At 35.4% G+C, this 27775-nt stretch overlaps 2 protein-coding genes across 3 annotated transcripts in view; one reads left to right on the top strand and one right to left on the bottom strand.

Annotated features, from left to right (window-relative positions):
- The window catches only part of LOC133534496 (uncharacterized), a 126317-nt gene extending 106731 nt beyond the window's left edge, over positions 1–19586 (bottom strand). The window contains exons 1-6 of one of the 2 annotated variants that reach the window (XM_061873650.1): positions 19233–19586; positions 18804–18908; positions 18609–18701; positions 18068–18169; positions 17633–17742; positions 17211–17341 (exon numbers count right to left, since the gene is read on the bottom strand). In XM_061873650.1, coding sequence (XP_061729634.1) covers positions 17239–17341; positions 17633–17742; positions 18068–18169; positions 18609–18701; positions 18804–18908; positions 19233–19367 — 648 coding nt within the window. In that variant the 5' untranslated portion in view covers positions 19368–19586 and the 3' untranslated portion in view covers positions 17211–17238. Of the gene's footprint in view, positions 1–16980; positions 17342–17632; positions 17743–18067; positions 18170–18608; positions 18702–18803; positions 18909–19232 lie in introns of those variants that run through there. The other variant, XM_061873649.1, reaches the window with a different exon arrangement.
- A 109-nt stretch (positions 19587–19695) lies between these two features.
- LOC133534488 (dynein regulatory complex subunit 4) lies at positions 19696–27775 on the top strand. Its single transcript, XM_061873642.1, has 8 exons — positions 19696–20875; positions 21492–21525; positions 21609–22301; positions 22379–22566; positions 22794–23024; positions 25696–25838; positions 26405–26496; positions 27621–27775. Exons 1-7 carry the CDS (start codon positions 20873–20875, stop codon positions 26487–26489), a joined length of 1377 nt encoding a protein of 458 aa, XP_061729626.1. The 5' UTR covers positions 19696–20872; the 3' UTR covers positions 26490–26496; positions 27621–27775.

The raw sequence follows: 27775 nt of genomic DNA, 5'->3' as shown, positions 1-27775 counted from the left end.
GTTACATATTGCTTTTTTGATTTGGGGAGTTGGCTTGTGTCGGATTGACGGCGGGTTATTCTGTCATATCAAAACGTAAGACTTGTATGTTACATTATTATATACCAAACGTGCCATCCCTGTACAGTCAGCGTCAAATACTTTGTAGCAACCAAAGTAGCCAAATAGTTCGGTACACCATATATTTAGTATGGTGTACCGAACTAATTGGCCACTTTGACTGCTACAAAGTATTTGACGCTGACTGTACTAGTTTAACTAATCATGAAGTGAATTGACGTTTGTATAGGTACAACGGTTTTTCGGTAGATATCTTTATACCTATGTCAGTCATCAATGTCTTTTAATTATTTATAGCATCAAAAGTAGCGGATCAAGTAACGCTTCATAAGTATCTTCCATTCTGTAGGAGCTTAACAAAATGTGACGTCTTTAATATAGAACAACTAAGACTGTAAAAGATATACTTTTGAACGCGAATTTTAGAAATTTATCTATATTTGGAAAAGTTATCCGGAATATCAGATACTTTTGGCGCGTTGTTTCATCCACTACTTTTGATGCTGACTGTACAAGTATTTTTAGGTACAGTCGCCATCAGATATATCAGAGCGGCTAAGATGCTCACACATATCCAAATAAGCCTCTATTGTCAAAGCGTTAGAGTGTGTGTTCAGATATTGCTGAGCACCTCGGCCGCTCTGTAATATCTGATGGCGACATTACATACAGGAACATTAATTTAATAAAATGTGCATTTGTTATTGTGACATAAATAATCATACTAAGTTAAAAAAATAAATACACAAATCTTTCATGGGAAAATAAAACCATTAATAAAATAAGTAAACTTATTTATTTCTCTAAGTCAAAACTTATATCAGAATTGTCCTCCTGAAAGTCGAAAGGGGTTGTGACATACATGCGCGACTCGTATTACATCGGCATGCATTATGCCGAACATAAAAACATGCACATGACTGTTACGTTACCGTGCCATTATACGATCATTTATACACTTGTTACGGTTACTTTTTTTTATTTCGGTTATTATTTATTTATTTATTTTAAACTTTATCGCACATAAAAATGAGTACAACAGGCGGACTTAATGCCACTAGGCATTCTCTACCAGTCAACCATAAGGCAAAATAGAATAACTTCAAGGTGGGTGCAGTGAGAATTAAACAAAAAACCGTAACTTTTGAGCGAAATAAAATTTCTAAATAAATACTATAGTATGTTTAATTATACCTTATGATTATGAGTACACTAATGTATACATATATATGGATAAACAAGGATAATAGTACATTGTGCAACGAGGGGGGTAAGAGAAATTTTGGATACGAGGGTGGTAATTCCCGAAAGCCGCTGGCTGGAGAGAATTAAAGACCCGAGTTTGCAATATTCTTACCCCCGGAGTTACACACAATGTTTTACATCACACTTGCGAAGAAAAACCAAATTTTAAGCGAAATAATTCTTAAATACGGTGACATATCAAACATTCGTCCGCCATTTTGTAATTTCTTGGCAGGTGAGGCATCGAAGGCACAGACCTATTCGACATTCAGCCAAAATTGAAATTTATGTAAAAATATTTTAATCGGCGGTTAAATAAATCATTTTAAATAATTTTAAACTTAAACAAAAATATTAAATTATAATCGTCAGTATTTTAAAAGTAAAACTCATTTACTCGTATGCTACTTGGTTTGTATGAATAAGTGACATAATTAACAATCCATAACTCCCGCGGGAACAAAATAGGCCTTTGTCCTTCAGCACACCTGCATGAAATAAGATCTTTTTCGAGCAAGTGTGATAAAAATACATCTACATACAATTGCACGTGTGTTATGGGTTACCTACCGACTAATTCCCACTACGCCTGCCTTAGCAGGTGGTTATAAAGCAAGCTTATTGTATTCTGATGTTTGCTAAATTCAAAAACAATAAAATATTGAAATTAATTTGCCAACTCTAAAAGATAAACCATCCGTACAAATTCTTTCTCTGAGACAAACGGCTCAATTTGAACTTTAAGATACCTATGTCAATCGTACTCGTTAGTATCAAAAGAGACGTTTTTGTTTGAAGGAACGTCACTTTTGATACCTATATATCTAATCCATATCGTGCCTTTAGCAAATGTTTGACTGATCTTAAAGCTCGAATTAATTATATTAGTTATGTTATAATAGACAAATAAGTAATAACCGCTAAGATAATTGTATTTATAGTTAAATATCACAAACAAATGACAACAAATAAAACAAAACAGAGTTTCTCTCAAAGAGATATGAAATTGACAACGTGAACATTATGATATCAGTACTTTGTTATAGTAATCCTTATTAATTAAATGTCATCATGATGACAGTGGTCGTAATCATTATTTTATATTTACCTTTCAGCCTTATTTCAAATGTAGGTAGTTTTAAAGTTTTTCGGATAAATCGAAGAATATTACAAGCCGATAAATAAGTCTAAGAACCGTTGTATATACCAAAGGTATTAAATATTTAATTGTACCATCATCGATAAGTGGTACCATAACGCAGTCTGCAGAATCAATCATGACGCGTACGCCTCCAAATATCACTTAAACGCGCCCTCTCTAAATGGAAGCCTTAACCATGACGTCCAAAGAACATGCGAATTGTACAATAATTCGCAGAAAGTACGCACAAAGTGTATATAATAATTTGTGTAGGTAAGAATTTTTGCCTAATGCGTTGAACTGGCCAAATATAAATCCTGACTAGTACATCTTTCAACAAAAGAAAAAATCGGCCAAGAGCATGTCGGGCCATGCTCAGTGTAGGTTTCCTTAGTTACCATTCTGTTAAGGCCCTGCATCGAAAAATAACAGGATCTTTGAAGCGTGGCAGGGGCTAGCCCCGGAAACAAACTGGCGTGATTTTCGGATATATGTATCTTGACTATATGATAAGAGGTATGATACTAGTCGAAACAAAAAGGCTTAAAATTTTCTCGATAGAATATAAATCCAAAGTTACATCTACATGTTTAGTGTTTACCTCAGTGCAACTAGAAAACACATCTTCATCCAGCATAATCCACTTTAAAGTAAAGGTTTTCATCTCGTCTTAAACATCATTCAACTAAATATTAACTTATTATCTTATACAAACGGATTTATTCTCGTTTTTGATTTTATGAATTCAACAGAAAACGCCCATTTTACGCAGTTCGGTTTCTCTTTCTGTCATGCGTCAAAGTCATAAATGCGTCCTTTATGCCAGTAATGTTAGATGGCCGTGGTGCCTCAAAGAGGTAAGACCTATGTCAAATCGCGCAGCGCTCCAAATTACGTAAAATCGACATATCCAATAAACGTTGAGTCGTAGCTCTATTAATTAGTAACGGAATCGGAGGTCTACTACGAATGGAGCTATCTTTACAGGCCTATACGTTACGCATGTGTGCGTGTTTGCTTAGCTACGTCAAAGTCTAATACTCTTTGTACAATTACAACGGGTAAGCAAATTTCGACAGCTTCTGTAATGTATCGGTAGCTGTGTGGTCGTGTAGACACCAAAGAAAAAATGCGAGACATCTATAGATCAATCTAATCGCAACTTTTTGTTTTCTTTTTTTGTTCCTATATAATATCTTTATTCCTTATTTTCTATTTTATTGTAAAAGTAAATCTTGTCTGTCTTATAAAGAAATAAAGTTATTCGTTTAAATATGTGTATAAAAAACATATTTTAATGACACGAATAATTTTATTTTATTCATACCAATTTTTGTATAGCCTAGGTAATCTTTATGTAAAACAAATATACCTACTTATTATATAAAAAAACGAAAAAATCAACACATTTATTAGAAAAAAAAAACTCGTTTGCACGGGCCGGGGTTTGAACCAGCGACCTCTGATTTGTAATCCGCATGCCTTAAGAACATAATTCACATAATTTATTTAACAGGATACTGTCAAAACGTCAATGACTAATATGACTTTTCAGCAAAGAGTAAAGTAAGTATGCTTTTCAGTTTGATTTTACTTGACAAGGAGCAATAAGAAAAACGTACCGAATCGTCATTTTCTTCAAATTGCCATTCAAAGAAAATTCAGCTCGTGTGTGGTGCTATCTATAGTTTTTTTTTTATATGGGTATGCTGACAGCTGTTGTTTCAATACGATTTTGCGAGATTTGGCGTTTTTAGGTTAAAATTATATAGAGATAACACCTGTCACCCTACCCATCGAGTTTGAAAAATACTATAAATGTTAACATATACAGGATGGTTTTTGATAATGTACATCTTAGAACTTAAACTGTTTTTAATTTCTTTTTTTTTTTAAGATTTTAAAATTATACCGCTCTACTTTTATACCTTATTAATATATCTTAGTCTTGACAAAGACGATTAAAGTTTTATACTTAGCAAAATCGCTTACTAACAATGTCTTTACAGAATCGCTCTCCTGTAAGTTTAGGCAACTGCTATAGTAGATACCACCATTTAACAGTTGCTTCAACCTCTTGTCTAACTGTCTGATAATTAAAGTAGCTCCTAATAGACGGCTTTGTGCAATTATGGATATCCCGATCAAACTTTTCATTTCAGAGGAACGCGATTCTGTGTTGATAATGTTAGTCTATACTTTATTTGTCCATGCTCTTGAAACCATTAGCCAACCAATTAGCTTATGGCGGGCATTGAAGGGTCGTTCTTTGAAATCAGATTATTAAATATAATTTCAATATAAGCCCATCAATCTAAAAGCGACGAGGGAATGAAAAAAACCGATAAGGGAATGACAAGGAATGAAATAATGACAATGAATTTCGGAACAATTAGTTCCAAAATAATACACTGAATCATAGAACGCTCTTAGCAACTTAATGTTATTTTTAAGATCTATAGAACGAAGTGCCAAGCGTTGATTTTAGTTGAAACCCCAGTTCAAAGGGATGGAATGACAACCAGGGGAAAAGAAATAAGTATGTCTTTGATCAACTGTTATGATTACGATAATTTTACTTAATCCATGAAAGTAAATAATCATTTACTTGACATATGATTTAACATTGTACATGCCCATGAAGAATACATTTTATATCAAAACACACGGGAATGAAAATCACAGTGAACCAAAGCCAGGGGAACGATATTATGAAATCGTTTATTTCAGGTGAAAGACCCATAATTACATCACAAACAAACGAAAATACAATACAAATTAACTTAAATTAAAAACAGTCAAAATAACAAACAAAATAAAAAAAACAGTAAGAATAGCATATATTTTTAAGAAAATAAGTTAACTGAATATCAATATGAAATGAAATGAAACATTTATGATAACTTAGTAATTTACCTCTAGTTTTATGTCAACCTAATATCCTAAGAGCATTTATTAGAAACATATTAAGAAGTTCGAAATGTCACGAAACGTGTAGTGTGACTTCCTCGGATTTTATGATATCTTATTTTTCTTTGAAAGTGATTTTGGAAGAATTTTATATCAAATGTTAATAACAATACCTATTCCACAATACGGTTTAAAAATTGTATGGATATATAACGACTTTATAAAAAGTTTAATAACATACGAGATCAGTTTTCGTGTCACCGCCGCGCGTGGTAACATAAACATGCAGTACTCGGTAGAAAGTTACCTTTACGTCTGGCAGCCTTTTTAACTGCAATACTGTGTTGGTGTCATATTTGCAAATGGCTGAAGGGAGAAGTGTTGTCGAAAATTATTTATTTGTGTTAATTAAAGAAAAAACAAAGGTCAACCTTAACGCGTCCCCGCCGTGTTTGAGTTTTAAAAGTCAGTACTCATTTCACGTTATTGTTTGTAACATAAGATATACCTACTACATTCGAGATTGAGCTAATTATTTAATATTTGCAAAGTCAAAGGTAATTTTTAGGTAATACCGAACATGTTTCAAATTGTCACGACAGTGGCCTCATAATTCTGTCCCCACCACGGACTTTTGAATCCATGTTCGTGACATATAGACACGTGGTCGTGACATTCTCAATTCGTTTGATTAATTTAGAGGCATAGTCACTCTTTAGAAATGGATTTTATTAGATACGTTCATTTGTTATTATTGCCCAACTGCCAAAGCAGAAAAATGGTTTCCGCGTGTATGTGGATGTATGATGTGTATCCGGTTCTTTGTCACGCTCTACAGCGCTAGTTTGACGAATTTCAACGTATGAGCTGTCATTTGATGTGTCGTAGTTATACTTAGGCTATATTAAAAATATTGTATAATTCAAAATAGTGGAGTTGGCCGCCAAAATGCTGAAACGTGACACTTTGTGACAACCGTGATTATGTACTCATTTTATTTACCTTTCCTGAGGGTATTAAGCTTGACCATATGCATCAAAAAATGCTTTTTATACGTAACAATATGTGAAAAATAAAAAGCTTTTATGAAAAAATATTTTTCTGGGCACAATTTAAGAATCACCCTGATTGTTTGAGTAATTGTTTAAAAGTTATTCGTTGAATATTACATATTTCAGCGTAATAAAAATACTTACTTCACTTTTTTTTGGTAGTTTTCGTTGTTACCATATTACTTACTTTTTTCTTTTTTTATATGTAGGTAGTTCCCACTGACAACTGTGATTCACTATCATCCGAAAAATTGGTCGTCGGAAAACGGCACCCTGTATTTCCTGCCTCAACAATATATTACTAAATAAAATATGATAACTAACAATGTAAGATACCGAATTTAAAAAGATAGGTAGTGTTATACTTACAATTAATTATACTATTAACATCTTCCAAAAATCAACAATAAAAATTGGCTATATTGTAGTCTCAGATTTATTACAATTTACAACAATATATTTTTTTATTTTCTAGTAGCAAGTAATAACGCCATCTTTTTTATTTTCTAAGAATTAAGTTTCTGGCCGACCACGTATAATCGTAGTTAACTTTTGTAACGCTAGATGGAGCTTTCACCTACACGTGCGCCGCGGACTCCGCGGAGCGCTTCCATGTGTGCGTGCTAGCGGGGAGTGAGGAAGCTAGCGGGCGTGGCTTACGAACCGGTATTCGCGGCTTTAGTAGGCCCTTAAAAAAGGCTAAACGAGGGCTATTAGTAAATATCATGTAGTTACATTACAAGCATAAGGAAGTACCTTCGCAGCGCTTTGTACGTCTTTTAGAAGAAAAGACTTTTTGCTACAGCTATAGTTCAAAAACGGCTAGACCAATCACATTCGCTATAGTTTTTATTGACGCACCGGCTTACGTGAGCGAATAAGACGCGAACGCGAAGCGGGGCGGCGCGGCGGCCCAAGGCATTCGCGTTCGAAACGAGATCGCCCACGTAGGACATTTCCATAAGTATCAAAGGATTGATTCACCCGCGCCGCACCGAGCCGCTTCGCGTTAGCGAGTTATTCGCTCACGTAAACCGCTGCGTGAAAGTTTTTATGAAGTTTTTGTATTACGAATTATTCTATATTTTTTGGATCCATGGTTAAAAAATTGGGCGACACACACTTTTTTCTTTCGAAGCAATTATTACCGAAAATAATCATTTTATCAAGAAATGTTTGTTGTTGAATGGTTGAAGAAGATACCCCACACCATTGGGTTAAGCGAAAAAAAAAACATTTTGTATGGGAGGTACCCTAAAAAAAAACCTTGTTTTTATTTTACCGGTCTATCGCCATGCATGTTTTATCTATCCATGCCCAATTCCAGCTTTTTACCACTAACGAAAAAGGATCACGGAAAATTTGTATACATATGCCTAATATAACTATGGACGAGGAACTTAAATCAGCAGGGCCAAAAATTATCAGAGAAAGTAAACTGTCATCAAGTCATTTCGCAACTTTCTACAGTCAACTTTAACGTTATTAAATATTTCTTGTAAACATCCATCCAACTTTCCTCTTAAGTCGTATTTTTAAATTGAGCCCAAAAAGCGTCTCTTCTGAAAAAAAAATGCGTGGAACCAAAGCCTGGGGCCCGGCATGGAAATGCGTGTTTTTTTTTTTCTTGAAGATTTTTAGAATAAAGTGCTGAAGTAAGATAGTCCAGTACGAATAAAGTAATTTAATTTATTTAATTACCTTGTCGCATTTGGAATTGCCATTCTGTTCTGAACACTGCAGAAGGTCATAATCTGTGACGTGTAAAATCATCCCTTGATTGTGGCCGCTACTGGACATTCAATATCCATGCAAATGCATCGGTCAGGTGCCGTGTTATGACTGTTTTACATACATCCATACACTCATAATTAATAAAGATGGGGAAAGGGTGGCTTTTATTTAAAAAAGAAGTATCGAATGTTTGAACATTTGTTTGTGATATTTTACATATTGGTAGGCACTCATTATGTACTAACCATCACGTCATGCTCTCCAGCAACCCCTCATTGCTTTTTGTTTTTTAGTTTAATACCTCGTTTGACCTAGACTAAATTTACTTATTTGGTAAGAAAATCATGTTTACAAAATATTCTAGATTCTTATTTGCTGGAAAACTTATAGCCTATGTTGGAATTCAGTAGGGGTTGCTGGAAAGATGCTCTACAGCAATCCCAACTTCATTTGGCTTGTTCTCACAAGCTATAAAGGTACAAATTATTTCAAGTAAGTAAAAATTCAGTAATAATAAAATATGACAAAACGCAATGTGGGGTTGCTGGAGAGCATGACGTCAACCATCTCGTGCATTCACAATAGTATATAGCTGTGACTCTCACAGAGACATATTTATTGAATTCTAATTTGAAATATTTCCATCAAGAAGATATTCAAATAAGTATTAGCATCCTTAGTTTAAACGGCAGATGTTAGAATAGAGTCAAGCCTTATTTATAGGTTTTAAAAGACTAAGGCTCTTTCATCACTTCCTTCAATCGGTTTGTGTTGCTTAGTTTCACAATAGTTATTTACGATACAAGTGCGAAAAATAGGAAATTCGACACGAGTTGCGAATTACCTATTCGCACATATATCGTACAACGTTTTACGGTACCTACATATGATCCTTTAAATTTTCGACATAGTTACATAATGTGCTAATTTACGCACTAGTGCGGAAAAGTAGCACCGCATATGTACTGTAAATAGGCATTTATACGTACTCGTATACGGTCAAGATACATTTGCCCATCGTTCTCGGCCAGTCAGAGAAAAAATAATTGGTTATTTTGTTAACTAGATTTTGGTCAAGCTAAAATAAGTTTTTGGAAAAAAAACATTTTTGGTACAAGCTTTTATCGCTGACCGTACTTTTCTTTCCACGTGCAACTAATACTCATCAAGACAATTCTGACAACCCCAAACACAATTAGTGTGTTGTTTTATCACCTCCTGTCTCCATCATCAGGTCAGCTCCATATCATAATTATATAGCATTGTCATCCGATTTACATATGTATGCAAAATTTCAGCTCAATCGGATATCAGGAATTCGGGATGTGGGTCAAATTTAGCTTCCAAGATATGACCCACACAAACTAACTAACATACATCCTAATAGGGCAAGTTATGTAAAATCTTGTAAAAAGTAACTTGGTCATAGAACAGTCACCATCAAACAGACAATGATGGCCACAGTGGCCAATTATCTAATAATTAATCCTGATTTGTAGTAAAGAGAATTTGAGATAGCGCCATCTAACGCAGCGGTTTACGTGAGCGATGACTCGCAAATGCGACGCGACGCGACGCGGCGCGGCGCGGTGCGTTGGCCCAACGGTATTCGGAGATCGCCCAAGTAGGACACTTCCATAGGTATCAAAGGATTGAATTCACCCACGCCGCGCCGCGCCGCTTCGCGTTCGCGAGTTATTCGCTCACGTAACACACTGCCTTACCGGGCATATGCCAAAGGTTATGGCGCCATCGCTCGAAACGATGCCGCCTTACATTTGGCATATGATCTATTTAGATGGCGCCACTTTTTGATATTTAACAAATTTAAATATCAGTGAAAGAATAAGGATCAAAGTTAAATGGCGTTCTAAAAGTTTTAATCATGTGTCGAAAGATGGCAGTAAATTTACTATGGCTGCAAAGTTTTCTTTGACAATCCACCTCTATTTCAAATTCTCTTTGTTTATATGTAGGTAACAAAGGCGTGTACGATATATTTGGCCACTTTGACTATCACTATCTATTTGATATTGATTGTAGTCGATATTGACAGAACTACAGTACGGCTACCGCGAGCTTGTCACTGACCTGGCCTAACCGTACCGGCGTATATTAGTGCGAGCGAGATGTATAAAAAGTAAGTTTTGCAGACGTTAGCGAATATGTCAATGACAAGCTCGTGGTAGCTCCCTATTTGATATTTAGCGACGTATTCTGTCTGACCCTGCTTATACTCAGAAAGAAGAGCTCTCATCCAACTCACCTTTACATGCCCAAATAACGAAATTGAAATCTCATTAAACGCTTCCCACACGCGATGACTAAGTAGAAAGTTATTAAAATGGCGCCACGTGTCGTAAAATTAGCCTTTTGTGATTTACAAAACTGTGTGAACGCACCTTTGGTTATCACTGAGCGGTTTTAGCTAAGGCCGATTTGACACCGTCATTGAAAAGGAGTATTATAATAAGTTCCCAGTCATTTTAGTAACATAAATTTTCTACAAGACTGTTCTGCAAGAAATAAAAATCAAGCAAAAACATGCAAACATGGAATTAATCAGTGCATGATTAATTCCATTGTTCTATTTCCCACAATACCTTCTTTTTTTAGGGTTTACCCAAAACTCTATTAAGACTTACCATTTGGCTATGGAAAGCTTATAAATATTAAATTTTCAGCGGCAAAAATACGAGATCTTTACTAAAATTAAAAATATATTTCAACATAGAAAATGGAAATACCTATCTAAAAATGTCTTTCCGAGAGTGGGTACGAGAGGCCCTTACTCCCTCGATCTCTGCGGGGTGTCGCCATTCTGTGTTCCTGGCTCTGGGTATTGTGAAACTGGGATCATATTCACAATTTCATACCACATAATATGTGGGGACGAAGAATGCTCTTTTTAGTCAGATATTAAAATTTTAAAGATTATTGGCTTAATTTAATCACTTGGAAGCAAGAGTGTAATGGTGCAAGCTTAAGTTTTTAATTACGTGGGTTAGTTTAGTTAAACTTATGGTTAATTTTATGAAGTATAAGTAAAAGCGGGTGGTGGCCGAGTGGATATGACGTCCGACTTTCAATCCGGAGGTCGCGGGTTCAAATCCTGGCTCGTACCAATGAGTTTTTCGGAACTTATGTACGAAATATCATTTGATATTTACCACTAGCTTTTCGGTGAAGGAAAACATCGTGAGGAAACCTGCATACATCTGCGAAGAAATTCAAAGGTGTATGTGAAGTCCCCAATCCGCATTGGGCTAGCGTGGGGACTATAGCCCGAGCCCTCTCGCACATGAGAGGAGGCCTGTGCCCAGCAGTGGGACGTATATAGGCTGAATTATTATTATTTTATGAAGTATTCTCTATAAAACTTTATATTGTTTGATTAACCTAATGATGTCGTTTGCGTAATAATAACGGAGTTTTAGTTGAGTTTAGTTATGTTTAAGATACACGTTAATATACACACATACCTCTTACAGCTACATGTCAATAAAAGCTTCCAGTTCGGTTTACGGTGCTATTGTAAATCATATTTATAAACAAATCATTTCCTCACATATACTCACAATTCAAATAAAAACCAGCACCTAAATAAATAAAAAAACATAATCAAACTCCTTAATGATGGTATTTAAGGTCATTTCCGAAACAACGCTTTGCTTTTCTACCAAGACACGTGTCATACGCGTGTCAAAAACGACGCCATTTTGAAAATTATAACCAGTTTACTTTGACCCCTCAGCACATGAACACTATAAACTAGAGACGACAAAGATATAATGGTCATGAAAGGGGTGATTATTCCAACCGTTTGCATTTGAAATTCGTTCCCACATTTTCAATTCAGTGGTGTTAATCCAAAGTAAATTCTAACTGTGTAAAAATAAGAACTATGAGGCCGCAAATAAATATTTCTTAGTGATTTAAACGTTTGAAAGAAAAGTGATTGGTCCGGCATCGAATAATGTAGTGGGATGATTTCTGTATAATCTGTCTTACATTGTATTTGTGGGCACGTGCCCATTGTTTGGCATTGGGTGTTGATTACTGAAACCACTGATTAAAGAGTAATTTGTTGAATAACTTAAGGTTGGTGACGCCTCATCGTTGTTGTGAGCTCAGTAAGTAAACATAACAGCCTCATTGGTCTACGTGATTAAGAGGGATGTTCGCCAATCAAAGGAGAACTAATAATGTACTCTTTATGCGGAAATTCCTAATAATACATAACTACAACGGCACGGACATTTTCTTTCAATTAAAAATAAACAATCACTATTCCCTTTGTCATCAGATATCAATTTTGGTGATTACAGCACAATTTCAAAACCTGCGAAAATCATAATCAATGCAACGAAACCAGATGTGTTAAAAATAAAACGACAGGTCTAGAAATGACATCACCAATTTTGCTTGAGATAAGCTTTGTTCTTACTGCACACCTCTCTCTCAACATTGTACAGATCCAAAGGTTGGTTTGGAAGTTCTTTTTAAATTGGTGGCACATATTAATGGTGTAGGGCGGAGCGAGACGAAATTTAATCTACTCGCAAAAAGTATTGAATGGAAAGGGACAAAAAGCAAAGTGATAAATGGATCACTTTAGTGCATGCCAATGGTGTCTGTAGCTAATCTGGGAACCTAGGACATCTGGTTACGTAATTGATTTCTATTTTTTACTACACATCTACTTATCGGACTGCTGTTTACTATATATTTATCTAATTTAAAAGAGACGACATCAATAAAATTGGAGGAAAAGAATGGCCCAAAATAGCTAACGACAGAGAGGAGTGGAAGAAGCTGGAAGAGGCCTATGTATCACAGAACACGCTGAACACAATATCAAGAAAAACTGATAAACAATGATGTATAGGTAATTTAGTTTCCAGCAATAAAGGCTATAATAATAATATATTTAGGTACAATTAATATCAAATATTAGTATTTAAAGTGTTACGAATTTTAGTATATTACGGTAGCCTTAAAATGTTTTAAATTTTTCACATTATTCCGTCTGAGGTATTTTCAGATACTTTTCTGGCTACTTAGTCGGCTTTCCGTTCACGGATGTAAATCACCGAAGGTTTATAGGTATACAATACTAATCCGTTCACATCTCCAGTGGGCGATCACCCTTACATCCGATGCGGGAAATGATTAATGACTTAAAATGTCAATTCCCAACTATGACACCACGATCCTTCAAGCGGAAACTGATAAGAGTTAGGTTCCTACTGGTTTTATTTTGTTTGTATTTTAGTGTCTGCACTTTACACCTTTGATATATTACGATAAAAAATAAACGAAGATACATTGTAGTAGTCTGTAGTAGTAGATTCTGTAATGTACAACAAGGGCATAAAGTGACCTATTTTATCCGAGGCAGTTTATCGGTTCGAGCTTAAGATGAAAGTCCCCATTTTCCTCTCTGGATATTAACATTGTTGAAAAATTGTACACCATTTGATGTGTTTCAATTATAGCTATGCCCGACCGTTAGATTTTTTTAGTTTTTTTTTTTCATAATAATAAGAATTAGGAGCATTTAAATATTTGTATGAAACTTGTTTATCGCTCTTAACTTTTATAATAATTAAAAAATCGAAAAAAATCAAACGTTCGGACATAGCTATGACTAAAACACATAAAATTCTGTAAAAATATTTTTCATAATGTCAATATCCGGGGAGGAAAACGAGAACTACGTTTGAATGAAGAATCGATCGTGCTCTTTCCTCTTACACCCGAGTACTCTGTTTTCTCTTTAATTCCGAGGGCCATATATAGAAATATTAAACATTTAAGGTTACATTACCGTATTTATTCAAGACTAAAGAAATGAGCACCCAGCCCGCGCACGGCCGAATGAGGAGATGAGCGAGCCGGCCGCCAGATGCAGCAGTGGCAGTTTGTATGGTAGGTTTTGGACTTAATTGCTAAGTCAATAAGGGTTGTAATAGATGATTTTACTTTATGCACTAGAGTATAAAATGCAACTTGATGCCGCTTACACGCGACTTCAACACGAAATTTACGAGCATTAGAAGTGAAAAAGATCTATTTTCATCTCTGTCCAAGTGTCCATGAACCTGGTCAAAACTGGAGTCAACTGAAATTGTGTTGTGATTAAAAGTCTAATAAAAGAATTAGGTAAACGGTTTGATATTGTGAGATATTTCAAGTGATTTCTTCATATAGACAGAATAATAGTCATAACACAAAATCACGAATTCACCATTCACGTGACAACCCAAGACCACTTATTCAAAATGCAACTTTGCAGTTCCTTCATAATATTGGAAAATGTTAGCCGCACACTTTTGCCTTTGACGGATTACAGGGGTGTCGCAATAATACTTATTACGAAAGCATTAGTATTACTTATGCAGTGCTTCGGAATATTAGGGGTGTTATTAATTTTCTCGCTTCAGCTTCAAAGGGAATGTGATAAAACTATAGGGTGATTAAGAGGCGGATTATTACACTTTTCTTATTATTAATGAACAGATACAGAATAAGTACAAATTAAAAGTTACTCTTTGCGTGGTCTTGAAAATGACTTAATATTTTTCCTTTTATTTTAACGGCAAACAACTGACAGATAATCATGAAAAGTGGTGAAAATTATTTTCTAATTTTATAAATATCAACCCTGCGCCTGCACATATAACTTGAGCAAAAAGTTTAGTTTTATTGTAAGTAGTAATTATAATTACATTGTTTAAAATTAAATTGTGAACGTACTTTTAGCTACCCAGTACCCATTATACATATTTTATTTAATAGTATATTATCTTGTACAAAAATACTTACTGCGTTATATGGAAAATTTCGAAGTACACAACTGAAAATATATTAAAAATTAATATTTAACCAATTATCTGACAAAACACCAAGGCGTGTACCCATCCATCATAAGTCTATTACACCGCTCGGGACGTCGGTTCGATCTCGGCACGTGACCATTGTTTGTGGAGCCCAAATTATGGGTTTAGTTCAGTCGGGTGGGTTAAAGCAAACCGAAAATTAGGAGTACTTTAGTGCCCTTAGTAGATGCTTAGGGGAATGTTTAGGTATTCTTTTGATTGGATTTTGAGGAAAAAATAGGACCTAAATGTCCTATTAATCGAAAAATTGTATTGCATTAACATGTTCCTACATCAAGGGTTCTCAAAGTGTGGTACGCAAGCCCCCAGGGGCTCGCAAGTGATCGTAAAGGGATTTGCAATAAGTGACAAGTTGGTACCTACAAGTCCTACAACCAGACTTTTTTTTCGACTTATTATTCGCAGTCACCTGGGAATTTGATTACGGATATGTGTAGTATAAATTTGAGAAAATAAATTATATAGGTATTCATTAGACGTATCATTCATCAGCGGATTTATTGCAATGTACCTGTTTCAAATTTCCTTAATTTTTCATATTATTTTTCTATCAAACCTTCCCTATAGTATAGTATATAAAATGTCAATATGATTTTTTTTATATGTAACATTACAATCTTTATAGATATATGTAGCTTTAGCAGCGTATCAACGTAACAGAAGATGAAAGCACTCTCCACGAGCTTATCCGAATAGTCACCATTGCCTTAGGAGCGGTAATCCGCTAACACCGCTTTGCCACAAAGTGCACGCGCCAAGTGTCGAATATTCATCATAATGAGAAGATTGTGCGTCTGTTATTAATTTTATCTACACCCATATCATAAACCCACTATGATGCCTTCAAAATCCGTAAATAATGGCCAACATCACGATATTTTTAAGTATAAAATGAATATGTTTTGTTGTGTTTAAGGTAACTATAACAAAAATTTCGTGTAAAATAAGCGATAAAAATATTTCGGTAACGCCATCACATATCCGCGAGTTCCGCCAAGAGAACAACGTTTTGGTAATGATGCCCTAACGGAGGCTGTAATTTGGGTTAGTGAATATTTCATAGAAAATTTATAATATGTGTGTAGATAAAATAGTGTATGTAACTAATTGGGCATTAAAACACTCGTGTGATCTTTTTATAAAACTCACTTTGCCAAGACTCATATTAGAGCCATATGGTCTCGGCTCGCACTGTAAAAAAGTTATCTAATCTCACATAGAGCCAAGTTTCTAACTCATTTACAGGCCCTAAATAACAAGCACAAAGTTCACAAACTCTACACCTTAGTCAAAATATATGTCTTGGCTCGTCTTGGCGGGAGCACTACTAGCGTGGATAAATAGATTGTAGCTTGTAGCATATTTTACTATAAACTAGTAACAGAGACAAAGCGATAAAATTAAAATAAATATAAAATTGCGTAGTAATAATAATAAAGCATAATAATCAGGGGCCCATCTAGTGGCCCAACATATATAAGACGCGAGTGAGTATAGTTGCTGTTATCACTGTTAGCTACTGGGTATAAAGCGGCGTACACCTCTCGACACCCCTGAGCCGCTCCTGGACGGCAGCTTCAGGGGCCCATATACTGGGCGGCAAGTCACCGCCTGCCTCGATAACTAGTGAAAACATTGTTATGGCAGGTTTCCGGACGTCTTTGCAATAACCCAGTCTCATTGTCCATCCAAACTTCAATCCATAGACCGTTACAGTATATAGAGGTACTGTTCACTTTTTCTGCAATAGTCGCAATCTCCCAATGCCGGCGACCGGTTTATGGGCGTCTACTGTTGCGCCTGTGAACGGGTTCCAGCAGGCGTTCTACGTAACATTAAAGCTCTCCAAGCACGTAGAGGCCACGTGTTGGATCTATATCCAGCCTAAGACCGGCATTTATAGGCCCGTGAAATCCAAGAAATAATAAAGCATACAAAAGGTATACGAAAAACAGTTTACTTACAAGATTCTTTAGGAAAAATAAATGCAATCTCCGACATTCAGGGTAAAATCATCTTGACTTTTATGAAAATACGTACACATTTTTTTATGATTAAGACACCATGACACCAATTTTTTACGTATGAAAATATTACGACCAATTACTTACTGCTCAACAACGTTCACTAAACCCTTTGTTAGTTTCTTTAGTTTTACTCACTTACCTATAACGAATTGCACAAAAGACAGTAACTATTCTTCCTCGATGACATCCCAGAGATATCTATTGTTGTTCAACTGAATTGTGTTACCATCTCCCAAAACCATATTATCTTCAAATATTGCTTCTTGCAACCTAAAATATGTTTTCAATTAATTATGCCAGTTCTTGAAATAAATTATTTTTATGTTATTATTTTGTTTTATTATTATCTGTGCCTGAGATTCGGTCGATTTCAACTAAGTTGGTAATTATTTTTACTGGTACTGAAAATAAACCTACCTATTTTACTAACACACAAATAGGCTATTAAAAAAAAAAAAAAAAAAAAAAAATTTTACTAACTAGACTTTAAATCATTTTGAGGGTAGGTCAAAAAATTATTGGTTAGTTATAACAGCTACAATTGTGTTTTTATTTACTTACTTGAAATCCGTATCCAGTAAAGATGTGACAGACAGAATAGCAGAGTCAGTGATGTTGTAAATGTCGCCAGCATCTCCCCGCTCCGGCTGACTGCGGGTGGTTCCGATGGTCTAAAAAGTTCATAATGAATTATGGCATTTATTAACCTTTTCGTCGCCACTGACTTGATATAATGTCAGTACATTTCGTGCACCACACGCCACGACTTCATATCAAGTTGTGTATCGCATCGGTCAGGTTTTGTATACGAGCAATTTTTGACGTGGCGTTGATGACACTTTATTACTTAATAGACGTGGAGGCGAGAAGATTAAAAAAATCTGCTTTTCAACTGCCGAATTATTAAAAGCATATTCCTTATATTTTCATCGTAAATAATAATTGGTGAACTTAATAATGTGGCGAACAATTATAAAGCATATGTTTGAAACTTACGTCTATAATAGCCATTTGCATTAGAGGTACCTCCAGGTTTAAAGGCTTGATCAGTTGTGGGTTGTTTAGCTCTCGAGGACCGTAATCAATTGACCGACTTACCTTAAATCAACGAGTTTTATTAATACATACCTAGTTCAACTTTATAACACTATGCGGGATTTTATCGAATATCGTGGTGACCGCAAATTTTGTATGGCAACTTACAAAGCCGTTCACACGGCTAGACAGCTTTCCCGCATAAACGCCATGTGAAAGATTTTGGAAGTAGCCATACGAATTTTGCTATCACTACGGTATCCGATAAAATCTCGTATACGGTATATGGGAAAAATTGCAGCTGCCCGTACATGGTTGATGGCGTTTTACAAAATCGGTTAACACAAAACATGCGAAGCTATCTAGTCAGGCTGACGCTTTTTTCTTCGATTTCTACAATCAATAACTCTCCCTTAAAGGTAAAATTAGTACATGTTATATTAATGTACGAGTATACACATAAAACATGTAATTAAAACGCAAAGCATCGACAAGTATTTACCGGTTTTCTTTTCTTCGTTCCCGGTAACTCATTCGGCTCTTTATGGACTTTAATTGATCGTTCAATGCCGTATTTCTTGTATCTGTTCAGTAACTGAAAAAGTTAAGGTTTAAGGTAAAGTTTAAAAGGTAAAGTTTGTTTGTTTTTCAATTGTGTTATGGTATAGTGATTACTAGATTGTGCATTAAACCTTACCAGCATGGTACAGAGTAAAGCAATAATTTCGACCAAGAACATAGTGGCACTGAAATTGCTAGATTCTACCGCCTCCGACGATTTCAGTTGATCTCTTAAAGTCCTCTGTAAAATATGAATGTAAATTTATGGCTTTGCAATATATGAATTCGTATGAAACAGGTTGCACTGGATGGCATGTGCCTCTGTTTTTGCAGATTCGATTGGGTACCTACCTACCCGACCAAATTTTAGCAATTATTAGACTGTTATAGTAATAACATAATGTTGTTAACGCGTCCACACTGTTACATATAAAATATTCATAGACACTACTGATGCAGAATTTCTATAAGTACCTAGTAACTATTATAGTAGGTACCTATTTAATTAGACAAGTAGTAGGTAATGCGAATGAACATTGTGTTTAAATAAAAGTCAAATACTTACCTTCACAAAACAGAAACATTTACAAAACATCGTCTGCATCATGTCCGTGAAGCCATTGCCCAGAATATGGTCGAAGGCTAAGAGGCTGCTGCACAAGATGCCCCCCAAGGCAACGCTCAAAGCATGCTTCCACATCTTGGTTCCCGGGGCTCCTGGACGGGGTTTCAATATGATCACATGTCACACGAAAATTTTTCATAAGAACTGCAAATTTTTATGTAAGGCGTGACTGAACTTTACGTGTCATTTGTTTACATCTCAGAGGAACAATACCAAAGAGAATGTAATCGCTACGTTATAATATACTCGCTTTGAGGTTTACATACAGTAAATAAATCACTAGCATACAGGCAAAACCTATAAATCTTACGAAGGTTATTTACACTGACATATATTTGAATTAAAAAATGATTTTATTTTTATTTTTTACTGACACAATAACATGAAAACATAAAAAAAATATTAATACAACCAATTCTATAAATAAGGGTGCACAAAAGTTGCTCAAAGATATGTCCCATAGCTTGTAATTTGTCGACTTAAGAGCTACGGAACATATTTTTGAGAGACTTTTGTGCACCCATATTTTTACACTTGACTTTAATACTATAATATACATGGTTCGCCAAACTCTGGAGCAATTTGTTGGTGATATTTAATAAAAAGAAATTATGTATTTTAAAAACTGTTGATAAGGTCATGGTTTTCCTTAAAATGTCCGAGACTACAAAGTCTTCTTCTTCTTCCTCGCGTTGTCCCGGGATTTAGCCACGGCTCATGGGAGCCTGGGGTCCGCGTCACAACTAATCCCAAGATTTGGCGTAGGCACTAGTTTTTACGAAAGCTACTTCCATCTGACCTTCCAATCCAGAGGGTAAACTAGGCCTTGTTAGGATTAGTCCGATTTCCTCACGATGTTTTGTTACACCGAAAAGAGACTGATAAATATCAAGTGATATTTCATACATAAGTTCCAAAAAGCTCATTGGTACGAGCAGGGGTTTGAACCCGCGACCTCCGGATTGTAAGTCGAACGCTCTTACCGCTAGGCCACCAGCGCATTACAAAATAATGAAGGTAAATTAGTTTGTTTATATTATTTGCAATTTCTATTGAATATCACTTTATTTATAACCTCTAAACGACCCTCTGTAAGGCTTTTTACTAGAGTCTTTGTGGAAAGAGAAGAGTCGTGGAATGTATACAAGAGAAAGTATATTTTATTCTTTTCATTTCCAAGGCTCTGAAAGTGAGTCATTGTTTAACTATGAAGCGGGGTTAAAGTAATATAATTATGCTCTAGGCCTGAAAAGTGGCATTCTCCTCTGTGTCCCCGTCCCATGAGCAACTAGGTGGAAATCAAATTGAAAAATGTTGTCCTATTTTCCCGCCTGGAACAATTTGGAATCTATGTACCTATTCTTTGATTATACTACTCTTTTCCCTCAGCCCACGTTCCTTTATAAGTTCCATAACTATATATCACCTCCGTAGTTGCGGTTGTTAAAGTTACTATGGCAACGCGTAATGTTTAGCCTGACAACTTAGTGTAACTTGTGTAGATTTGTTGTGTAGGAGAAAGCTTTTTTGTAAATATATATTTAAATTGTTAATATTGTTTGTGGCATTACTAATTCAAAATGGTAAGTTAACTATTAATAACATTCTCATGTCTCAACTACGGTATAATGTGTCTCCAAAGTGGTATATGTAAAAAGGAGATTCAACATCATACCTATTTACGATATTCTTGTCTAATGATAAGGAATCATTCGGGTAGAGTATTTGCAATAACTTATTTTAGTTGAATGGGTATTTGATCTAAATTTTATCGATTAGAAATAGCGGCTAGGTACCGTGGCTTAAATTGTTAAGATTATTTAAATTCATAAGTACAGAGAGATAAGTACTTAAATATGAGATGTATACTGGGTGTAGGTAATAATTAGCCGTTAACGCGTTTAGTCGTAATTTGAAATAAAAAAACTAGATTTTGCCAGCTACTCCTCGTCCAATTAGGTACTCCAATACAACCTTCCCCATATGATTTATCCCTCTTAACTCTTGGAGGATGATTCAGTAACTAGTTTACCGACTTATACACGGACAAATCAGCGCGCTAGATATCCTTGTTGTATGCAGTTCAGAAGTCAATTCTGAGATTTGTAACTTTAGAGTATTTAAAGCGTCAGGTACGTATAGTGTTATGCCACATACCTATAAAATATATAATTTAAATTACCTAATGTTTATTTTCAGCCACCTAAAGGAGGAAAACCCAAAAAGGCACCAGGTATAATTTATTGTTTATTAATTATACGGTTTACTACTATTGGACAATCCAATAATATTGACATTAATCATGAAATGTTTCAGTCATCATTATCGATGGCGTGGACACGTCCGAGATGACTCGAGAAAAACTCGAACAATTTATTCTTAGAGTAAAGGACGAATTAGATAAAGAGAGAGAAGAAAGAAACCTCTTCCAATTGGAGAGAGATAAAATTCGCACATTCTGGGAAATAACAAGACAGCAACTAGATGAGGCTAGAGCTGAATTGAGAAATAGGGAAAGAGTGACAGAAGAAACGCAAGAAGAGAACGAGGCACTCCTAGAAACAGAAAAACAAAAAATTAAGCATTTAAAATATGAACAGCAAGCCGCAGCCGCTGCTTTAAGAGCTGAAAATTTAGTCGCACTTAAAGCCGCCAAAGAAGAGCATGGTGAGCAAGAACTGGAACTTCTAAATGATAAAAGAGCCCTACGAAAAGAGATAAAAGAAAAACAATTAGCCGCTCAAGATGAGTTGAGAAGAGCTAAATTGATGCATGCTGAAGAGCTTTCCAAAACAAGGGCACATTTTGAAGAAAAAGCACGACAAATTGAGGACAAAGCGGATAAGAAACTTCAAGAAACCAAAATGGAGTTAACGATCAAACATAGAACAGAGATAGCAGAAGTAGAAGAAAGAAAAAATAAGCAAATGTCAGAATTGATTGCTCATCACGAGAGAGCATTTTCCGATCTGAAAAACTACTATAACGACATCACATTGAATAACTTAGGTGATATTTATTTTTTATAGTTTAATACATTAATTAGGCGGAAATTAATCATACCTAAACATTTTAATACTTCTCAGGTTTAATAAGCAGTTTAAAACAGCAAATGGAGGACATGCAGAAGGTGAAAGAGCGGGCAGAAAAGATCGCACGCGACGCTGTGGCCGAAGCCAAGGGTCTGAGAGAGCCTCTGGAAGCTGCCATCGTTGACAATAAAGAGCTCAAGCGGCAGATGTCCAATTACGATAGGGACAAGGCGGCTCTTGCTGTAAGTCATGTTTCATTATTAGGTTTGGTAACTACTTAAACTTTACTTTTTTTATTATCATACGAGCCGAAAGATGCCCACTACTGGACATGAGTCCGCATTTGTCGCACACGATAAATGCCTGTCCACTATACAAAGTACATAAGTCAATTTTCAAGACTAATAAATAATTTGACAGGTTTTGAGCACTTTTTGTACATTTCTAACCACTTTTACGCATCATACAGGCTAAGACAAAACAGCTAGCAATTCTGGAGAAGCAGTACGAAGTCCTGAAATGGGAGTACGAGGTGATCCAAGTGCGGTTCGACCGCGTGCTCGCGGAGCGCGACGAGCTTAAGGCGAGGTTCTCCAGAGCTGTCTTGGAAGTTCAGCAGAAGGCTTCCATGAAAACTGCCTTGTTAGAAGCCAAGCTGAAGGACATGTATGGACGGGATAAGGCACCGCAAGAATTACATGTGAGTTTCAAGGGGTTTTCAGTACTTATATGGCAACCTAATCCCGAGGATTGGCGCAGGCACTAGGTTTTTACGAATGCGCAGGCCATCTGACCTTTCAAACCAAACTGGAAATGGTTTCCGCACAAAAAGTTTTTCCTGCAAAGAAAACGATTGGTTTCTAAATGTTGACAGCCTGTCTGGCCTAGTGGGTAGTCTGTCCTATGAAGCCGATGATCTCGGTTTCAGATCCTGATAAGGGCATGTATTTGTGTGAACATGGTAGTTGAAGACCTTAGATCCCGTTTTCTGAGGGGACCTTGAATTTTTTAAACAAAGCAAACCACTTGGAACATGTGTTCCTGGGGGTGATCTGAGCTGATTTAGCCTGGTAGCCACGAGGTTCCCCCCAGCAGTTGGCAGGGGGGAGTGCCTCCAGCGCGCCTCACTCTAACCTATATATCTGCATACATCAAGCTACTATATCAATCTTTTTCGTATAATTCGAGGATGAAGAATTCATTTCTATGACTAAATTTTCACTCACCCATACAATAAATTCGAGAAATTCATAATTTAAAAAAATCTTTCCCCTTTTTTTCCAAAACGCTCTCCGAAATTAAAACTACTTATGAGGATTTGCTCTAGAAAATAATACCTGTGAATAGCCCAGTTATCCTACTATATAAAAAAATAAACTTGTCAACCATTTTTGCCTGATAATTGTATTTAAAAAATGTTTTGTGTCGCACGGCGGACCGTGCTGCAGTAGGTACCTTCACGCAATTTTTGTCTAGACACACGTTCACTTTAAAACTTTATTCTACCTACGCAAGTAGGTGCAGACAGTAAATAGCTAAAAAATTATAAAGGAATTTGAAATACGATATAACTGAATATTGGATTATTATATGCAGAAAGAGTTGTCTACCTACTGGACAGTTTCATGACACGACGGATCAATTTTTTATTTAGTTATTGTGACAAGTGACAACAATACAATTAAGTGTATTTTTTTAAGTAGGTATGTAACGTAATATGGAAAAGGCACTTCTATTAGAATTTGATAAAATTAACCATCTATTAAATTCAGAACGCATGTGAAAAATCCCTCCTACGTAAAATAGCGTGACATTGATACAAAAAATACTATTATTTACAAATTTACCTTACCCTGTTAAGTAGTATAGTATGGGACAAATCTTGCAAGTAAATTTGACCCACTTCCCGGTTTCCGATGAAGCTGAAAATTTGCATACATACCTATATGTAAGTCGGGTGACAATGCAATATTATGGTACCATCAAGCTGATCTGATGATGGAGACAGGAGGTAGCCATAGGAACTCTGTGATAAAACAACGCAACCTCATTGTGATTGGGGTTTTTAGAATTATCTCAATGAGTATTAGTTGCCTGTGGAAAAAAAAGTACAGTTAAGATAAAAGCTTGTACCAAAAATGAAATTTTTGCCAAAAATTTATTTATAAATAAGTGCATAATTAATATAATATTAGTACATAGCAAGCTCAGTTATAGTGAAATTGTCCTAGGGAGAACGCAGATTTTCATTTTGTCACGTGAACAACTTCATTTTTCGTCTAAAAAATTGTCACTCATGCCAAGTCTAAACACGCCATTGTTTAAGAATTCCTGTGATTTCTACACGTTTTCACCAACTTAGTCTGCCGCAATACGTCAACGGAGAAGGTTTCGCACTCATAGTTTAAGTACGACAAAATTAATTTCTCTATTAATCGCAAATCCACTTTGTGACGGTTAAGCACTCATTTGACTCATTATTGTCCTAATATAGTGATTTAATACTATCAAATGCAAATAAATCAAATGTAGTATATTAGGTATGTCGTATATTTATAATATAAGACATACAATATCCAGCTCATTTCGCCAGTCTGATAAATAAGACAAAATTTCGTACCGGCGGGGACACGAGCACGTACGATTAAAAATTCCAAGCAGTTAACAGGTTAAAAATGTAAAAATAAGTGGAGTTAGACCAAGCTAAGTTGGCAGTGATTTTGATAAGTTGATAACCCAGCCTGTGCAAGTGTTAAGTAAACGTGATAATTTCATAGAAGTTTGACGTTTAAAATAACACCATCACTGTCTAGGCTGTCAAAATCGCTGCCAACTTATCTTGGTCTGACTCAAATTTTTTGCCTTATTCTAAATTGATTTGCTAGTACCTAGTAACCAAAGAGAAATTTGAAAAAGAGGTGGATTGTCAAAGAAAACTTTGTAGCCATGTAAATTTACTGACATCTTTCGACACATGATTAAAACTTTTAGATCGCCATTTGACTTAGACCCTTATTCTTTCAGTGATATTTGGTAATTTGGTAAATATCAAAAAGTGGCGCCATCTTACCGGGCTCGAAACAATGCTGCCGTACCTTTGGCCTTTGATCTTTTAGATATCGCAACTTTTTTATATTTAACAAATTTAACACATATCAGTAAAAGAATAAGGATCATAGTCAAATGGCGTTCTAAAAGTTTAAATGATGTGTTGAAAGATGGCAGTTAATTTATTGTGACAATGCACTTCTATTTCAAATTCTCTTTGCTAGTACTTTGAAATGGTTGTTATCTGTATAACTGTTTTTGAAAATTCGATTTCACATTTATTTTTATTATTGAATATTCATGTACTTACATATTGTTTCCAGGAGCTTTTGAAATTTAAAGACACACAAGTAGAGGACCTTCGCTACGAAGCAGCGCGTTTACGGAAAGCTCACGATGACCTTTTGGCAGCCTATGAAGCTAAATTGGCCAAACTGGGCGTACCGGCCGAAGAGCTCGGTTTCAAGTAAGAATAATTTACAATAACGCTATTTTATGTCGATATATAATATAAATATGACAAATTATAATTTATAAGTTTTATAACGCATGAAGATGACTTGTCTTAACAAAAAATAAAGGTTTGAGTACGACGCCATCTATACACGAGAATATGAACTAACGCGTCTGAATAAAACAGTTATGAATATAGCGCCATCTACACACAGTCATAAGAACTTTCACGGCACAATGAATTTAATTTTGATAATAGCGCCATCTGCTACCACCTCTTGGAACTATTTAAAGTGTGCGCCAAATACACATGTTGAGGGATAGATACCTTTTGAGTCGTTGTTTTATTTCTTATCTTTTTGACTAGATGGCAAGATGATCAAAACTTGGCATATTGCCTTATTAGTTGAGGTTTATAAACATAGATGGCGCTTTGTTGATAAAGGTGTGTTACAGGACTTTGAAGGTTTTAAGTTCTTTTTTTTTTAAGCTTAAATAATTAATGGGTTGTTTTTACAAGAACGTTAACAACAATTTCCCTAATGACTATTTACGATGATATATTTTCTATTGTTTCAGACCGCTCAAAGCTGTAGCTGTGGCAGGATTATCCCCTGTAATAGGACAAGGACCTGCCGGGCTGGTCACCAAAGATCAGATATAATCAGAAGGTTATTTGGCACTTAGACACTCGACTCTTTTCACGCATGAATGTTATACATATAAGAATAGTGGTATTTTTTTGGGCCTGTATGATAAAATCCAAAACCATTGAAGGTGGATGAAAACTGTCTTTGGAACTCACACTTTACCAGAAAAAGGATTGTGCCAAAATTGTTTCCTTAAAAAATACCTAATTGTTCGTAAAACAGTTTTTCTGTCTTCAATAGTTTAATATTTTCCCATACTGTCCCACTTAATATCACTCTGTATTTACTAGTAGCTGGAGGTAGATAGATAACTACTTATTGCATTATTAATATTACGATTAAGATTGGTGGAAGATAGGTAGCAGTGGTGGGGTGTTCATAGGACTCGATAGGATTGTCTAATTTATGACAGTTGAACACCTGATACCTATCTCACAAGTCTCGAAGAAAACGCAAGCTAATTGAGCTCCGACTTGCCCAACGAATTCGCCGCTACACCACTTAATCGGAATAATCAATTCCCTGCCGAATTATTACCTTTTATTTTTGTATAGGTAAAATAATTAATTATTTATGTGATGTGCTTAAGTCTGATATAAACTTTGACGAAAAAACTGCATCATAATTCACAAGTAGGTAAATACCAAGGTAGGTAATAATAACCACCTTTATTTTTGACGTGACCCTGATCACACATACTTATTAAGTTCAGCACTCAGCATACTGCTTAAGAGGGAAGTATACCGCATGATCGTCCATAAAGAAAGAGAAATCGTTTTTCCACATCTCAATATTTTCCAGTGATTTTTTGTATGTTATTGTCACAATGAAAAATTAGGTTTATGGATTTCCCTTTTTTTCAAAATTTGCAATACAATGTTTTTTTGTAGCGAAACCTATAAATCTAGAATATATTATGCTGAAGCGATCGACATCAAAATCAAAGTGATTTGTTAAGATTTAGTTAGTGGAAAACGTTTTCTCCCGAAATGGAATTTCATATAAAAAGTACCGTTATTTTGCTAGGATCGCAAAGCTATTCTTCCCTCTTAATAAATCGAGCGTACCGAATGTAAATATGAATAGGAATGGCGAAAATATAGGATTGAATGTGTTTATTTTTGACATATATCAAAATATTTTAGACACATCTCATCGAGGATCATAGAAGCTCAACTGGACAAGCACAAAATACAATAATCGTTTATTAAAAAAATGACTGCAGCGACCCTTGTTTAATAAAATTACATTACATACTTATATACTATTATATAATAAAACTATGAGGGATGGTCATAAA

This window comes from Cydia pomonella, chromosome 2 (genome assembly GCF_033807575.1).
Source record: "Cydia pomonella isolate Wapato2018A chromosome 2, ilCydPomo1, whole genome shotgun sequence".
In the NCBI taxonomy this organism is placed as follows: domain Eukaryota; kingdom Metazoa; phylum Arthropoda; class Insecta; order Lepidoptera; family Tortricidae; genus Cydia; species Cydia pomonella.
The sequence above is the reverse complement of the archived record's forward strand: the minus strand, read 5'-3'. Positions and strand labels throughout refer to the sequence as shown.

Coding starts and splice junctions, on each gene's coding strand:
- LOC133534488 (XM_061873642.1), top strand. Junction 23,025..25,695: donor AGGCACCGCAAGAATTACAT/GTGAGTTTCAAG, acceptor TATTGTTTCCAG/GAGCTTTTGAAATTTAAAGA. Junction 25,839..26,404: donor GCCGAAGAGCTCGGTTTCAA/GTAAGAATAATT, acceptor CTATTGTTTCAG/ACCGCTCAAAGCTGTAGCTG.